The 17,682-nt window shown below is 39.4% G+C and overlaps 1 protein-coding gene and 1 long non-coding RNA gene across 2 annotated transcripts; one reads left to right on the forward strand and one right to left on the reverse strand.

The window, feature by feature from the left end:
* Positions 1-325: 325 nt before the first annotated feature.
* Positions 326-11,362, reverse strand: LOC102220097. The gene is made up of 10 exons (XM_023334707.1): positions 11,199-11,362; positions 7,502-9,572; positions 6,845-6,944; positions 5,954-6,031; positions 5,442-5,546; positions 4,570-4,702; positions 4,266-4,380; positions 3,593-3,717; positions 2,030-2,110; positions 326-884 (listed from the first exon to the last, which is right to left on the reverse strand). The coding sequence occupies exons 1-10, from the start codon at positions 11,236-11,238 to the stop codon at positions 790-792; spliced, it is 2,943 nt and encodes a 980-aa protein (XP_023190475.1). The 5' UTR covers positions 11,239-11,362; the 3' UTR covers positions 326-789.
* A 5,870-nt stretch (positions 11,363-17,232) lies between these two features.
* Positions 17,233-17,566, forward strand: LOC111608588. Its single transcript, XR_002752749.1, has 3 exons — positions 17,233-17,292; positions 17,374-17,414; positions 17,477-17,566. It is a non-coding gene; the product is annotated as an uncharacterized LOC111608588 (long non-coding RNA).
* Positions 17,567-17,682: the final 116 nt, after the last annotated feature.

Below are 17,682 nucleotides of genomic sequence, written 5' to 3' on the forward strand. Positions count from 1 at the left end.
CTAGGACTGTATCACTCCACAGCTGCTTCGGTCTCAGAAATATTAGCAGATGTTGGCAGGTATGATGTGGTCTTGAGATTCCGTTTCAAACTGAGTTCATACACCTCTGGAAAAAAAGAGTAAAGTTTCTCTGATTTTACTCTTTATAGGTATACATTTGAGTAAAATGAATATCGTTTATTCTATGCATTAGGAAAAAAATACCTGTCAGTAATGGGGTACTTCTCAAAAATGAATTCACTTTTCATCTGAAAGAATAATTTTCAAACAGTGCTGCTGCTGTTTTTCTGACCTTTGGCTAATTCGGAAAATAAGCATTTTGAGCCTCTTTTTTGTCACTCTTCAATTTATCCTCTTTCTTTGACAGACAGGAAGGAAGAAAGAAATACATAAATATGCATTCACGCACGCACACACAGATCGTGCTATATAGGTATGTGCCTGGAAAATTGACATTTTAAAATGTAGTTCACAAACAACAGTACCCCTTGCCCAAATGAATAACAAGACATGGGACATTCCTGCAAAAAAAACAAAAACAAAAGCAGGCATGCCAACAACTAGTTTATTAATATTTATAGCCTCAACTGGTTCTTCAACAAAACAAAACAAACAAAAAAAGAAACCCTGGAAGATCTTCATTTGCACGCAACGTTTATACAGATATGCACATTATTTGCTCAGTCACCACTGCAACATTTGATGGGTGACATTTCAAATTCACAGTTTTACAACAGCAGGACCCGTGTGTCTCCACTGATGAGTTGGGATGAAAGCGGGACTCTGCTTTTATAAAAAGGCTGCAGACGGCAGCAGGAAGGCAGCAGCAAACATCAGACACAGCGAGAAGATTTCTGGCAGCACCAGCTGTCCTGCAGAAGGTCCTGTAGAAATCAGACGACAGAAAAATGTAGATTTTTCTGGAGGAGTGAGAATCATTTAGCGTGGCGCTGTAAGAAATTTTTTTTTCGTTGAGACAACGATTTCATCTTTTTAGACCCAGATCATGTGCAGACAGGGTTCATAGTTTACATTTCCATGATTCCACCTTTTTCGCAGGTTTAGATTTACACTTTGGCTAAAAATTTTGTAAATTCTTGTTTTAAAAATCTTTGTTATATTTTCTGTTCACAATAAAGCAGACAATAAATGAACCAGCATAATGATGAACCACGACACCGGAACTAAAAAAAATCTTAATTTTGAATCTCAATGACATTAGGCTTAACATTATTATAATTCAGAGATTAATAAAAATAAGTCAAGATCCAAAAACACTCTTTTCACTTCCTATAGTTTTCATATTTTAAAGATTGTTTCAAATGCAACAGTTAAAATAATTTGTCTTTAAAGTAAAAAAAAAAAAAAATGGCTCCATTACGTTTAATTTCAGCAGTAGTATTTTAAAACATTACAGGTAACTTTTGATTTTCATTTTTAGCCATTCATAAATGCCCAATTAGCATCAGTTCATGTCCCAGTTTTGTTGCCATTTTGCCCCTGTTTGCTTTACATGCATCCATTGTTTTTCTAATGTTAAACTACAGCATATTAGTTTGCATTTGTTGATAATGAACTATATTTGATCAAAAGAGAAGTTATATTTTTTCTTCCTCAAATGTTCTTAAGATTTCATGTGACCTCCTCTTCCAATGAGAATAATCTATTTTCTCATAAAATATAGTTTATTGATCCCTGGTCACACTTCTATTTAACAGACCCAGATTCCAAATAATTAAGTAAATAATTTTGGTTGGGCTCAGATAAATCTAATTTGCCAAATGTTTAAGATAAGTGGCGAAGTTCCAACAATTAAAGGAAGTTTAATTTTGCTGCCTTTAACGAGTAAAATTTTCCACAGCAGCCTGTAATACGCCAGCAAGTTTATTACAACTATACAGTCCTTAGATTATTTTCTTTTTTGTCCATAAAAATCTAAATATGTGACTTTAAAAAATATCTAATTACTCTTTTGAAATAAATGTGGAGGTAAAAGTAGAACAAAAGTGGTATTATTGGAGGTACTTACTTGTACATGTGGTACTTTCTCTGAATGGGCCCATCAGCTCACTGGTTTTGACAGAACTTAGAAGATCTGTGCGAACATCCCCTTTAGAGTACGCAGAATCAGACAAAATGTTACTGAGAAAGCACATCAACATTTTGTCTTATTAAATATTTACTGCATCTTGATGAAAACCCACCATCTATCTGTAGTGATGGTGGAGAGTCTCATTGTAATGGTTCATTTTTCAGTTTGCAGACTTGTAAGGGAGCTTTTTTTTCTAAAGCTCCTCAAGGCGACATTTGCTGGGAATTTTCACTATACTGATAAAATTGAATTAATTAGCTGCCCTGTGCTACATTGTATGAACCCTCTGTACAGACGCCACTCTGTTTCCCCCCTGCGATAGAGGAATGGGCTGAAAATGAGACGCACAGACACTCAACTCCAGCGTCGGGTTACTGAGCGAGTTTCGGAGGATTTCTAAAGATATTCAATGCCAGTAATTGTTCATTGTCCTGATTTTGGGACTTACAAGCCTCCCAGTTGTAGTGTGGTAGCTTTAAGCACGTATAGGCCCATAGCAGCAACTTAAATTTGAAAGTAAATACAGCATACAGTATCCTGAAAACTGCCATTTTCCTAGCTACAATTTACTTCTATTGTTAGTGTCAATTTCTTTGACTACTGCTAGTGTTGTTGTTTTCGGTTCCAGAGGTAAAACCCTTTTTGTTTTTAACCGCGACTAATTGCTTGATGAAATACCATCACAACATGTTTACGTCGTTACATCACTAAATCAATACTAACCTGCAGCAAAGTTTAGCTGCAACGTTTCCCACAGTTGGTAATAACCACAACAAGATCATGCTGTAAATATCTGAGATGCATTTTGACTGCATTACATGTGCAGTCTGAGAATACAGTGGCAACAGCGGTCGTTCTGTGGCCTCACATTACAACCATACACTTCAAAGTATCTGACTGGGATTTTATCTAATCAACAAGTGCTGCATGGCTATAAAGTGGAAAAAAAGGATGGTTGTTTTACGATATTTCGTCAAATAAAAAGGTTATGAAAAAAATTTAGAGCATTAATGGGAAAAGCAGCCAAAATATTCACAATAAGTCTGGATTAGTTGCAGACATCTGCAGCTTTAGTGTGTTGACAAAACAACTACAAGCTATGCACTCCACAAATCTGGCTCTATGGAAGCACAATCCTGACAGAAAGCCTCAAGATTGAAGTCAACAAGCCAATTAGCAAACAACTAGATGTCACACTTTCTTTGTAAATAGTTTAAAAACCTTTTTTTTCCCCACTTCATTGTCATACATGACTTTGTGCTGGTTTATCACATAAAATCTCAGGTAAATTTATAGTTGCAACATAAAATGTCAAATGGTTTACGGGGTGTTAATACTTTTACAAGGCGTGACAGATTTATTCAATCTAAATGGAGAAGGGGGAATTATTTCTGGCATTTTGACTTATTTAAATAGCCTGTCTGATAGTCATTGGTGTGTTGCAAGTACAACACAAAGAAGATGCTGTGTTTTGGACACTAATGTCGTTTTCCTACTTACCCGACACCATGAAGATGACCGTTTGGCATTGGCCATCTTTTGTAAAGAAGGGAGAGCCAGGCAAGATGGTTATTCTCGCCATTTCTGCCTTCAGAACATCTGCGACTCTCCTTCGGAAATCATACCTGGGTATAAACAGAAATAAATAACTTTTAGTCTTGTGAGAACAAATAACCAAGTTCAGACCAAAATAAGTTCTCCTGAACTATTCAGTTCTGCACAAAACTGGATTGTTAGGCAGTTGTTTTTTTTACAGATCCAAACATTGTCAAAGGTTTAACCTACAATTGTGTGTGATTGCACCGACATAATGACACTGATCCTTTTTGTTTTCAGATTACCACTTCTTTTTTTTTTTGCAATAAAAACATTAATAAGGTTGCATATTCCACAACATCTATCTCTGCATACTTCCTGGTTTAACTCTGTTCTTGTCTGAAGGAAAACTAACTCCTATTGATTCTTAGTTTAATACCTCACTCTCTACAGCTGTAACATGGCACAAGAGATTCAAACTGGGAAAAAAAAAACAAACAATAAAATATTTCAAACAATGCAATTTAGGAGTAAGGCATGAAACTCACTATATGTTCGATCATTTCTAAATGAATTTGAATAGACAGAATGAGTGTTTTTAGAAATAATGCTGAAATCCGTATAGTTTGTTACTCACCGGCTAAAGGAGCTCAATTTGCGAAAGTTCTGTTGTGCAGACTGGGATCCTGGGAGGATGTCGGCACACGCAAGGATGCTGTTGCCACTCTTCAGCACAAGAGACCTGTAGACAACTTGGATCAAATGCAGAATATTAAGTCAGACATTTTACTAAAAACTCAACAAAATGAATAAAAGCTACTGGACGATGACATGGTGAATGGCAGAAAAGGATTGTTGTACACGAAACTGTAAAACCATCTTTGATGCTTAAGCCGCTGACATTCCCCACTTCTACAGACACTCATTCCCGGTCCTCTCACCTGTGTGGTCTCCTGAGAGCTGGATGTTGCTGTCGGAGTAAACTTCTCTCCCAATCAGACTGACATTGCCTTGTCTTTCAGAAAATTCCCCCACCACACAGCTCAACTGGTTTTGGAGTGAACAGCTGGAGCTCTGGAAGAGGAATAGAAATGACAAAGTTACCACGAAGCCACCCTACATAGTACCTGTAATCTCATACCTGTAGTCCGAGATTACAAGTACTCACTGTACCTGTCATCAGTACTATAAAAAGTACTTTGTTTCCACAGTTTGCTGCAAGTAGTTTTTTCTCTTTGCAAAAAAAAACAGTGGCCTTTGAAGTGATTGAAATATTTCTTATAAAATATGATAAAAACTGGAATGTTCTTAGTTTGCTGCTGTTTCTTTTAGCAGTTATCATTTTAGGCTAAGGTGTTTCTCAAATTATCCTCAGACTGAATATATTAACATCTGATGACGTGTCCCCATTCCCACCCATACCTGTCAAGTCTCCCGTTTTGGCCGAGAAACTACTGGTTTTTTGTCCCCTTTTCTGCCGTGCTCATGCTCCCGCATTATTATTTTCCTGTAAATATCCCGCATTATCCCTCTCCCCCCCCACTCTTGCGTTAGTTCCTCTCCCCATTGGTCTCGCGTTAGCCCCCCGGTGCACTCCCCCATTACGTTAGTTACGCGCTTACGTTAATTTCAGTTAGTTTCAACCTGCTCTTACATCAGTTCCCCACCCCCGCTGCTCTTACCTTTGATTTACCCCCCTAAATACTCCGTCCGCCTCTGACAGTAGCACTGGACAGCAACATTTCCCATATATTCTCAAAGTCAAACTTGACAGGTAACGCCGCCAGGTAACTCCCCCAACAGCCCGCCTCACCAGTAGTTTCATGTTGAAGGGGTTGAAAGTGTCTCCCACGCTGGTGCACAGGCCGCTCGTGGCATTCACACGGTTGCTTGCGATAAACAGGGAGGCCGCAGGAATCTGAAAGCACATTTAAAATCCAAACTATGTTTCCGCTGCCTTCATTTGTTGCATTGATGGACATAAATACAATTACACAAATGATTAGGAATAGCAAACAGATACCTAGATACTCCTATCAGTAGTATCAATAACTTGCACACTATTTGGTGTCTTATATTGTTGCCCCTGAAAATGCCTAAGGAAGTTTTGTTATCGTAGGATTTTGATATTTTTTTGGGTGTTTCCCAAACTTTCAGTCCCCGACACAAAAGACAGTAGTAGCAGAAATTTGTCACCTTGACTAGGTTATCCAAGTACTACTAATCCATCTACAAGAAGGTAAAGTGGCGACACAAACAGCACCAACTAACCATTTTCATTCAAATATGCAAGAACTGTGTTTAACACCATTACTCTTTACTTACGCTTTGACTTGCAGATGACTTAAGGTCCACATACAGTGTGACATCACTGCTACTCCCATCAGGAAACATCTGCTGGCGCTTGAAGGGACACAAACCAAAGGCGCCTGACATTAGTAGACGTACAGATTATTGTCAGCTGAATAAAGTGATGTGTACTGATGTGGATATCCATCTTCCTTTTAGTAACTGCTAAGGCACTTCCCAAATTATTTTGCCAGTCCAGAATAAGCTCATGTTGTCGTTTCCTCCTTGATAGCTCTGTAGAGGTTTAGGTGTAAAGCAAGACTCAGTGTGGGGCCTCTGGATGGCAGCTGACAGAAACAGCTGATGTCAGGGCGAGCCTCAGAGTTTAGAGAACATACATTCACAGTTATGCTAAGCTAAGCTGAAGCTTATACCCATGCTTCCCATGTTTTCTGTCTGTTTATTGCCTCTTTTCCTTCAGGACGCTCTTGAGTGCCTACTGTCATCTTCCCCTCATTATCAGTCCTCTAAATTTTGCACCTGGTGAATTTAGATGCATTTCTGTGTACATACGGTGCAGTGGTAAATCTTTATTTTTGTCACAGAAGAGGCAGGCTAATGCAATTTACATATTACTTACATAAGCTAAAACATATGCTGTTGTTTGGGATTAGAAGGCGATACATTCAAGTGTGTATGCACACACTTTACTGACACAGAACATCTCTTATTCCTGTTTCGGGCCCAAAACCATGTGGCCCATGAAAACCATTAAAAAAATGCAAATGTTTTCATTTGTGGTGCAGAATAAAACTAAATGCCTGTACAATACGGTTCTGGCTGTGGTTCTCAAACAAAGACAATACAGAATCAGACAATTCTGACATCCTGCAGCAGATTAGATAAAAGTAATTATGTGTTTTTTACCAGTGTGATTGTCCCAGTCACTGTTCCTTTAAATGTAGCCTTGGCAAGTGTCCATTGTCCATCTGTATACGTGTCTGGTAAGACATCTGCACACACCATCCTGTAGAGAAAACAGACACCTTCATGAAATGGGCTTGAAATAACCAAGCCCAGCAGGTTCAATCTTGTTGGATTTTTTCTATCACAATATTCTGATTAGAAGTCTTCTCTGAAAGAGGACTATACAGTATCTTAGTATTATGACACAAAACACCCAGGATTATAAGATCATGGCTTGAGAATTCACATAGGTATCCTCAATGGATTGGGATGATATGCTACTCTGGCCAGATTAGGGTGAATCTTGGATTTCTCTTTCATCTGCAAAGGCATCGGTGTGTTTTTACACCTTTCTGACACTTTTTCTCTTGTCTTCTTTATTTCATAAAATGCTTTCAGGAGGATAAGTACTTCCTGTTCTTTGGCAGAACTTTGAACCATTGATCTTTTGCACAAGGAATCTGTGGTAAGAGTGAAAATGCTACTACCCAGTTCTTTTTAAGAAGAAGGAACCTGTGGTAATCCTATGCAAAACATTTCATTACTTCTGCCCTTTTTTTTATCCATCAGCTTATTTTTTCATTATTATTATAAACTTGAATGCTTGTTGATTCTTACCGTGATTCATTGGTGTAGTGGACTACAACAGATCTTCCCATGATGCTGTAAGGTCCAGTAAGCGGCATGTTGGGGTCCATGTAGACACGTTGAAAGTCATTCTGGCCAGTAAGCATCCCAAACTTCCCACTGATGTCCCCTATCTCATATTGGTCCACAGTACCCGCACCGGGTGAGGGAGAGCTAGATGTGTTCCAGGCCAGTGGGTTAAAGTGGCCAAGGATGTTTGCATTTGAGCAAGGATCACTGCTGCCAACAATAATGGGCAAGATGTGGACGTGGTAGCCTCTAGCTAAGGACTGCAGGTTTGTTAAGGACACATTGATTACTGTAGGGCCTTGAGGGACAGCTTGAAAGAATTTCACCTGGCCTCTGGATGATCCAGGGCCAAACCAATTCCCTAAACTCGCTGCAGGGAGCAGCACCTTAGTAACATTGGCACAAGCAATCCTCGGGCCTCCTCTTTCTGCTTTATGGATGACCACAGAACGACCAGTAATGCCAGATATATCTAACCAGGAAGTGACGTCAGTGAAAAAGTGTTTGGAGTTCACGCCTCCTATGTTGGTGTCAAGATTAATGGTTGTATGTTTGTTGGCGAGGTCGCCGGCCTCACAACATAGGGGGCAGGATGGTTTGCAATAAAGGGCGTAGCTCCTATCAGCTGTGCTGATGTTAAAAGGATTCCAGTGGCCTCCTGTTGTGATGCACCTTCCTTCATCATCATCCCTCTCTGAGCTAATGGGGAATTCGTGAACGTGCCAGTTGTGGTTTTGGGTCGGTGTTGTTGTGGGATCTCCATACGACAGATCCATAAAGATGGACACATCTGACAAGGGATTGTTCACCAACTGAGTAAAGATAATCTTTCCCACCACAGGGGTCTGAAATGTGGCACTGGCTACTGTCACTGCACCGGGATAGTCAATGCTGGCACATGCATACCTATCACTATTGACCAGGTGAATCACAACTGAGCGACCAACAATGCTGTTCTGTCCAAACAGAGGAAGATTGAAGTCAGTGAATGTCATATCAAATGCACTTCTACCAGAAAGAGACATGTGTTTGGCACTCAGGTCACCTATCTCATACTTGTCATGAGTTGATCCAGGCCCTGCAGGGTATGTTGGAGAAGTTGTGTCAACTGCAAACGGATTCCAGTGACCACCCACATTATCATTTGAACATTGGCCTGACCTGACTGAAGGGACGGGGAAATTATGGACGTGGTAGGGGCCAACTAATTCCCTTAAGTTTGTCAGATTCACGCTAAGCTGTGTCACGTCAAACGGTGAAGCCTGACGGAAGATGAAATATCCCTTGATTCCTCTCATGCTCATGACGGCTCTCACTTCTTTATGTAGCATGTTGTATACCTGGGTGCACTTGTAACTGGAGCCCACCCTGAGGAGAAGATACGAGTACTCTGTAAAGCTACTCAAATCCAAACGGGATTTCTGAGGACTGAGAGGGTTGCCGACTTTCACACTTCCCAGATTTGTTAAAGATGCTGGATCTAATTTTTCAAGCAGTATGCCGCAATTAGTTGCTGTACTTGTGGATCCAAAGATGATGATGTTGGTTTCTGTGGCATTCACCTGACCAATAGTCACTAGGTCAGCAAGGAGCCTAGGGTTGGCATTATTTACATTAGCACGTATGTAAATGTTACCAGCAACAGACTCTGTGAATCTCGCCTGGCGAGTCAGTTTTGTCTGACCTTGACTTACAACTGTGCATACTTTAATGCCGTCACATGTCTGCAAAGACAGTGACAGGTCATCCAAGTTTGATTTTTGATCAAAGAGAAGTGACACATTGATGGGAGATGCAGATGAAGGATCAGCAGTGAAGGTGAAGACACTGACACCAATGTTTGCCTCAGAGCAGGGTTGAGCGAAGTGGCCGTACATGACGGGGAACACAGTGAGGGAAATGCTAACTGCAGCGCAGGATCCTGCACCTGTTACATTTAAGGTGGCTGTCTGCTTTTCGGAGTCAAACTGCACTTGGCCTGTGACTCCTCCCATGTTTAAAGGTGCTAGAAATTTGGCACAGGAAATTAAATCTGAAAGAGACAAGATAAAGAGGAGACGTGTTGTTAACAACCATTATCTAATTATCTGAGTCTTACTATTACTTCATTTTTAACAGGTACCTCTTCAAGATGTGCTTAGTCAGTTTTCTAATAGAGTTATGGAATCCATTGTTATTAATAAACAATGAATGAAATTCACTGGTTAGTTTTGTCGAACTGTTTTAACTAAAAGTTTTAACATTTCTGATGATGGGAAGATCATTTCAAGCTTTCAGTATCTATCTGGAGAGAACTTAAAGTTTCTTTATATGCCTTGCAACATCTGAGGGTTGGACTTCGACTACTGTCTGCAATATAATTTTTTTTTCTAAAACATACTGAAAGTTTGTGGTTAAAACTGAAACTATGTGAATATAGTTCCTACATTCAACAGCATAAGAGCGTAAGCTTAAAACACTAACCTAAGAACATTTACTCTTTAGACATATGCCAAGGAAAAAAAACAAAAAAACTCTGCACATAACTGTCCAAATGATAACACTCATTTAGCTAACTGTATCTTTTTGCTGAATTTAAATCAACCCATTTAAATTTAATGGAATCCATTTCTTGAACAAGAGGGATTTATAACCAACAGCTGCAATGTTCCGGCAGACATAGAAACAAAGCTTTTGGTTTCATCCTCCTCTTATCTGAAGCTATACAAAGTAAAACAGTGGGGTCCGATTTCAGACCGGGGAGGGTCAGGGTTCTGCATGCATTAGAGGTTTTCTTGCTTCAACACATCTGAATTCCCTCCAAAGCATTTCATCAAGTTCTACTGAGGCCTGATAAGGACTATTTCATTTAAATCAGGGAGTGGAACCAGGGGAACATCCAAAATATTCAGAATATTAACTCTTCTGGATCAAAATTTCACTTGGTAATTCACCATTACACACTAATTAAATCACACATTTGTTTCATTTAGGACGGCGTGCTGCCGAAATTAATGACAAAGTTTTCTCCTCGTTATCTCCCAATAGGAAAAAGTTTAACTTAAGAACAGCTTTTTGTATTGTCCAATTTTGAAATGTTTGTTTTTCTGAAGCACGTGACGTAAAAGCAAAAACAGAAAACTCTGAAAGGGAGAAAATGATTTCACTGCAATGTTGATGAAACACTAGGCCACTGAAATATGTTGTATGGGATGGAGAAATAATAATAGTTTTAAAAAATTAAGTGCGAGTCAGAATGTTGTCTTTATTCTGAATCCAGTTCCATTTCCTGGTTTTGTTTATCCTTTGAAATCTAGGTGAAGGATCCTTTTCATTGATGCGGACGAAGGAGTTATCAACTTAGTTTCCCTGTAGCATCAAGTTGAGCTGCATCATCATAACACAAGTTTTCATCTTGAAAACTGAGCAGATGATGCAACAAATGCACGGCTCTCAGAAAAAGTTAAACATTACAAATACTCATTCACAGCATTGAACCAAAAGTCTCCGGGCACGTGCCGCTGAGTGATAAGCAACCAAAAAAAAACATCTCTCAGTAAATAATGGTTGTGAAATCCATGCCAGACCTTTCTCTGCATAACCCATGATTTAAAACAGTCCTGGGTGTCTTAATTACTGCTATGACTCGCTTTCAAAAGACAAAAAAAAAATTACTCACCCAGTACAGCAAGCAGCAGGGCCGCTCTGAAAAGGCACATTTTGGCAGACTAGGTAAGTTGAATCAAAACCTCTCTGCAGACATGTGAGCTGGGATGTTTTAGGAGAGCAGAACGATGCAGGATCTGTGCGTGTGTGTCTATAAAAGCAGATCAACTGTGGCTGTATTTAAGCACAGCCTCCCCTTTGCTTCTTTTTTTTAAAACTGTGACAGCTTGTGATTGGCCTGCATGATTACAATGCCTCCTGAGGGGTGGGAGGAAGAGGAAACAGAGGAAGAGCAGTCTTGCTTAGTTGGAGAGGGTGTACATCTGCTTTGGTTAAAAATAGAGGTGGAGGACAGAAAAAAAAAGCCTGTTGAATGAGTTGAAGGTTTCTCCCTGAGAGATTCATGCTTTAAAATCTAATAATAAAAAAGGCTTTCAGTTTACTCAAGGTTTGTCTCAATGTTATGTTCTTTGTATTTTAAAAAATGTATGAAAAGTTAAAAGAAGAACATAAAAGGAAGCTGGTTTCAAACTTTCAAAGTTTTGAAATTTGTCAAACTCCAGTCCTCCAGGGCCGCTGTCCTGCAGTTATTAGATGTGCCACAGGTACAAAACACTGGAATGAAATGGCTTAATTACCTCCTTCCTTGTGTAGATCAGTTCTCCAGAGCCTTAATGACCTAATTATTCTATTCAGGTGTGGTGCAGCAGAGGCACATCTAAAAGTTGCAGGGCTGTGGCCCTCCAGGACTGGAGTTCGACACCGGTGATCTATAGACTGAAATTTGCCTCCTTATTTTTTTTATTCTTTTGCAAAATAGCCCCAGATCAGTCAGACTGAATGGAGGATACATGTTAGGACAGATTTTCAAGATTTATCCCAGATTCTTCCGGCAGGGCTACTAAGGGGCCCCCTCAATGGAGCTGATTTTTTTTTTTTAGTAATAATTTCTGTCACTATAATATCAAAAACACACAATTTCACCATGAAGTGATTTGTTTTTACAATAATATATATTTGATAATGTATGTAGAAATTATTATTTTATTGATAAAAAAAACAACAAATTGCTCTTGGGGGCCCCTGGTGGTCGCGGTAGGTACCGCAGCTTCGCGGTAACATGAGCTGCAACTTGCAGAGCATCCAAACGTCCAAAGCTCCGGTCAGAAGACAAGTTAGCAAAACAATGTCTCAAAAAAGGATTTATCCTTCAGGGAGGGAGAAAAGAAGAAGAACAGACAAAAGCCAAGATAAAGGTTTGTTCTAATATGTCGTGATAATGTCATGTAAAAGATTTGTAAAGCTGCTAATAGAATTTTAACGTGAACGGTCCAGTTCAACAGCCAAACATTTATGCTAGCGTCTTTGTGTTTGTATGTAAATGCGTTTAAACTTTAAATGAGTTTATTCTCATGGTTGGCTCTGTATGTTTCTGAGGTATTTTAGCTTCAAAACGCCGTGTTTGATAACGTTTTTTAACAATAATTAAAACTTCTCAATGTTTAACATTGTCTAGCAAAATGTTTTTCCATCAGGCTACATGGCTGCTACATCCATGAGCTGCTCTATGCTGTAGTTGGGGATTTGTTGTTTCCTGCTGAGCAAAATCATTTTGTGGCTAAAACAAGCAATATTTTACATCAACTTCTAAGTTATGTGAAACGTCTGTTAAAATAATTTGAAGGCTCAGAGTCAACCTGGTACCGGTACGGGTCCACGTTCTCAGGGGAGAAAGACTCACCTGGTATAAATGACATTTTTAGCTATTGGAGTAACGCTTAAGAGAAATTTATTTAATCAAAGAATATCATAAATATGTGTGTAGAGCTGCACCGATGCCCAGTTACTGATCTTTAGAGAACCTGACCTGCCGATTTTGATTTTGGTTGATATAAATTTTTTTTGTCTGAAATGTCACTAAATATAGCAAGAAAGTCAGTGATTTGGCAACAGTGGGGTGAATATTGTAAACTGTAAACGTGCAGACATGACCTGGTGGGCCGGTCTGTCAGTCAAACCTCTCACTGTAGAGCAGAAGAGGACAGAGGCTGATTTTTAAACCTTTGCTGAGGAAGATAAGATCAGGGGATAAGATGGGCTTCACATGTAAGTATCGGCCGATCATGATCCCCCAAAATTAAGAAAATCGGCGCCCAGAAATCAACTGGTTGATAAATCAGTTGGCTAATAAATGTAATTTATATTATACATGTATATGATGTAAACAGCACTGCCAGAGATGCAATAAGTTTATAGCAGGCGTGTGAATGATCTAATGATCAGACTGCTGATTGCAGCCAGTCCACAATGTTAGCAGAACTAGAGGGCCCCAAAACCACATTTCGCTTAGGACCCTATGGAGGCTTGGGCTGGCCCTGTTCCTCGGTAAGATTAGATCGGACAGATGGATCGGTGTGATACGCAGTTTGTAGTTTTCTGGCTGCTTCCCCAGAAACATTTTTCCATTTCCAGATGTTGGCTTTAGATGGTCAAAGTTTCTCATATTGTTTCATAACCATAACTGTAAACCTTTTCAGATCTCCATTGTTGACATGCCTGCTGTGATCTTTGTGATGCTGTTTATTCACTGATGCTCTCCTTCTGTGGAGGGCACAGAATGTGTTCTACATGTAAGATACAAATCTAATTTTACCTTTTAGTATTTGCAGCTTTGTGGTTAGGGGCACATGATTATATTGAAATTGAGAACAATGTGACTGAAAGAGGAAGTGACATCCATATTGGTGTAGCAAGCCCAGGAGAAGACCCACAATGTTGCGTGGATCAAAAGCATCTGAAGTCATCACTGATTCCCTCTCCTCTTTGCCTAAAATGTGTTGCTTTTGCACCCAAACAGTCTTGAAGAAATGGGTTGAATTCATTTTAGGTAAGGGAAGCACTAAAAATCAAAACTGCTGATATAATTTCAGATTCATCTAATGTTTTTTATTGTTATCTTTGCATTTTAAAGAAGTAGTATGTATCTCATGTGGTCAAGTGTCCCTTGTGCAAGTCAATGACCAGAGAAGGGACTGTTTCTGCCTGTTGCACCAGATGTAGAAAGTATGCTAGAGAGATAAGAACCAGATAGTGGGTGGTTGTCTTCTCAGAAAGGGTTGTGTTGTTTGCTCTTACAAGAAAAACCAATCCAAAGTCTTGGTCAACCATAAATTCCTGAAGGATATGGAGATGAACAAAGCCTAAAAAACAGCTTTGCTGTGAGAACTGTGATGAGTGTCCTTCTTCACTGATGCTCCCTTACCAAGAATTAAATATTGAAATATATATAAAAATGATAGAAAACAAATTCCCACATGTTCCCATTTTCAGAAGTTTATATGACAACATCCAGAGGATCAATATCTGCTTCAAGGGTTTAAGATTTCAAAAGGCAAAATAAAAAAAAAAGATGTAGACTGTTTCTAAGGTGGTTTCCAACATCTTTAGATAAAACTGTATTTTAATGGATCTTTTTGAGGATGTTGAACCATGCTTTCCTGTTTCAAACACAAATGTTTCAAGTGAAGTTAGACGTTCATCCATTAATGACATAATTTCAGGCAACAAACACTGTGTTATTGAATATTATATTATATTCCATATTTGGGATTCCTTGTTATGAAACAATTGAAATTCCCCAAACACCACAGGGTGAAGACTGTAGACTTTTGGCCTATATGCCTTTGGAAGTAACTCTAAGTACTTATTTCAGAAACAAACAGCCAATGTTTGCCATGTTTCCCACAGCTCAGGTTTTTGTTCCTGCTTTACTCATACACTCAGCAGCTTCCTGAAGTGACTAAGCATGTAAGGAAAATTGAGAAAAATTGTCCCCCTTTCTAAGAATATCCACCTGATGTCCAATAAAACACTCATCAACAACCGGGAATGATTTTTAACAAGCCCGCTTTATCTGTGATGATAAAAAGAAGAAATACTGAAGAATCTTTACCAGGTTTTGAAACAGTTTAAAGCTGACCACAAGAGTTCAGAACAACACACCACGCATTTGTCCTGGTCAACGTAAATGGGGGAAAAAAAGAAAGAAAAGCAAAGATTTTTTGCTATCTTTTTACTGACTGTATTAAGAGTTTATTCTTGTAGAGCTTTTGAACAATGAATTGAGGGAAACTGATTTTTTTCTTTTCTGTTATGGAAAAATTTAAACCCATTATGTGAAAGTCTGAATTTTGGGGAGCTTGTTTGTGCCCCACCCCCACCCGTCCTGCCCTATGATCTGGGTGGGTATCACTTGTGAAATGTTTCCTAACAAGAGTTTCAGGTGAGGTGCGAAAGCTTTTGAAACCCCCTGAGGAGGAGATTGAAAGCTGCATTGAGCGTTTCCTTCATTGTCCGAAGTGATAGTGTTGCCGACCTGAAAAGCGCCTCTCATGTTTGAGATGCTTGATTTAGATTAAACAGCTGAGTGTTGGTAGAAGAAGCTGCCTCTCCTGTGCTCTGCCGTGCGTTTGCTGCTGTTTTACGTCAACTATGAAGAGCTCTCCATACTCTTTGCTGCACTTGGCTGCATAAAACTTGCTGCTCAGTTCTTGTTTTGGTGGCTTTATCTGATTTTACCAGCAGTCTTAAAGGACTGGAAAAAATTTTTAAAAAGTCAGAAATGCAGGGTTAAAAATAAGAATTAGAGAAAATGTGATTTTGCAATTGCCATGGGAATCGATCTGCGGGCCAATGAGAAACACAGACCGATGTACAGACAGAAACAGGATATAGGCACAGATTATATCATGCAGAACAACTGGACAAGTTGGTGTTTTTTTATATTTCACAGACAAAAAATGATCATATAAATGCTTCAGTTTCACGTGGGCTTTGAAATATTGCCTCCTAGTCTGTGCTTGATTTGTTTTGGGAAAACGAATAAGCAAAACCTCCAGTCTCTAAATGTGCAAACCTGGAAAAGACAGTTTTAAGTGTTGATTTTGTTATGTTTGTCCAACTTCAAGGCAACATGGTAACTTTTTGTAGACTCATTGTTGATTACAGTAATTTAAACCCAAAAGGTTATGTTAATCTTCAGGATGTGCAACTCCACAGGACAACAATCTCTCCCACATCATCCAGCTGTCTCCTTGGTTCGAGGAATCCATAGTCAATGTCTCACTAACAGGGACTGGGACGCCCCAGTTGCACCCGTGTTTTTACAGTTACATCTATACGTGGCCACATGATCTGCAGCTGCTCAAATGTAAGTTTTGTGATTTATGCTGGGCTTTGATGTGACCAGTGTGCCTTGTACTGGAATTATATTACTGGAATTGTATTGGTGCTTTTCTGTGACTATTGTCATCTGTATGGTAATGCATGTGCACTTTCACTGCACAAGAGGAGGAGAGAGGATTTTTCTTTTCTTTGCACACAAATGCTGTGTACTGTTTCGATGTCCATGTGGGGAAAAAATGGATTTGTGGCACATTTGACAATCTCTACGTGACAAGCATTCCCTGCAAATGAAATTCTGCAGCTACTTTATTCAGATCAAAGCCACCCAGAATTACCATGACACAAGTTGTCCTATAGTCTTCTAAGTTTTGAAGTGTGACCCTCTCCCCTGCATATGTATCGACAATACTCATCTTATATTTGTCATTTGTTTGTCTTTGCTCCATTGGAAGTCGTTGAAGGAGTCCTCACCTCTCACCCTGAGGGGAAAACCCTACTTTGTCCATGTGTCTCCAAAGGTCATGGAGACGCATGTGATGAGGCTTCTCTCCGTCTCATCACACTCCAGGGAAAAGCATTCAAGCATAAATCCTGGAGCACTTGAGATACCTCCTCTGATTACAAAGTGCAGTTAGGTGGGACGTCTTCTTTGGACTTCGGTTGGGACATTTTTTTGGCTTGTTTTAATGAAAAGCAGGGAGACTGGTCTGTCATTAACCAAAGCAAATAAAACCCCTCCTGGCCACAGCGGTACACTCAAAGTAGCATTTTTGATGTCATCTTTGTTTTTTTGTTTTTTTTTGTCTGCAGAAATGAATTGTGCTTGACTGACTAACTCGCCATTTATAAATAGTTTTTTTGTGTTTTGCCAGAAGTTGACCCGCATGAAGCAACGCCTCTTCAGATGCTTTTACTTTTTCCGGGTAAAAGCTAAGTTAAAGGATTTATTCAAGATATGCACAAGAATCTAAATAATGAGGACGTTCTCTCTCTCTCTGCGTCAGGTCTGGGAGAAGCAGAGAAGCGGGCTAATGGCAGGATCAAGGTGAGTATGACTGGTGATTGTTTTGAATGAGGAAGTCTGTTTCTCATGTACGTCTCATACAGGTACCTCTGTCCTGCCATGAACTATTTAGACTTGGCAACTGTGAACTGTTGGCAGCACCATCAGATACTCTGGTAAATTGATCGGAACGATGGTGGACACAGTTAAAAAATAAAACTTGCTGTTTTTTATAAAAATGACACATTTAGTGTAATCCATTTGTAAATGGAGGCAAAGTATCAAACTGTGGTTGTTTGAAACCACAGTT

The sequence above is a fragment of the Xiphophorus maculatus genome, chromosome 5 (assembly GCF_002775205.1).
Source record: "Xiphophorus maculatus strain JP 163 A chromosome 5, X_maculatus-5.0-male, whole genome shotgun sequence".
Lineage (NCBI taxonomy): Eukaryota > Metazoa > Chordata > Actinopteri > Cyprinodontiformes > Poeciliidae > Xiphophorus > Xiphophorus maculatus.

Excerpts from the sequence above, each read along its gene's own strand:
- LOC102220097 (XM_023334707.1), bottom strand. The coding sequence starts at position 11,238 with ATGTGCCTTTTCAGAGCGGCCCTGCTGCTTGCTGTACTGG. Across the intron at positions 9,573-11,198 it reads CCTGCTGCTTGCTGTACTGG|ATTTAATTTCCTGTGCCAAA; the intron begins GTGAGTAATTTT and ends TGTCTCTTTCAG. Across the intron at positions 4,703-5,441 it reads CCTTCAACATGAAACTACTG|AGCTCCAGCTGTTCACTCCA; the intron begins GTGAGGCGGGCT and ends TTCCTCTTCCAG.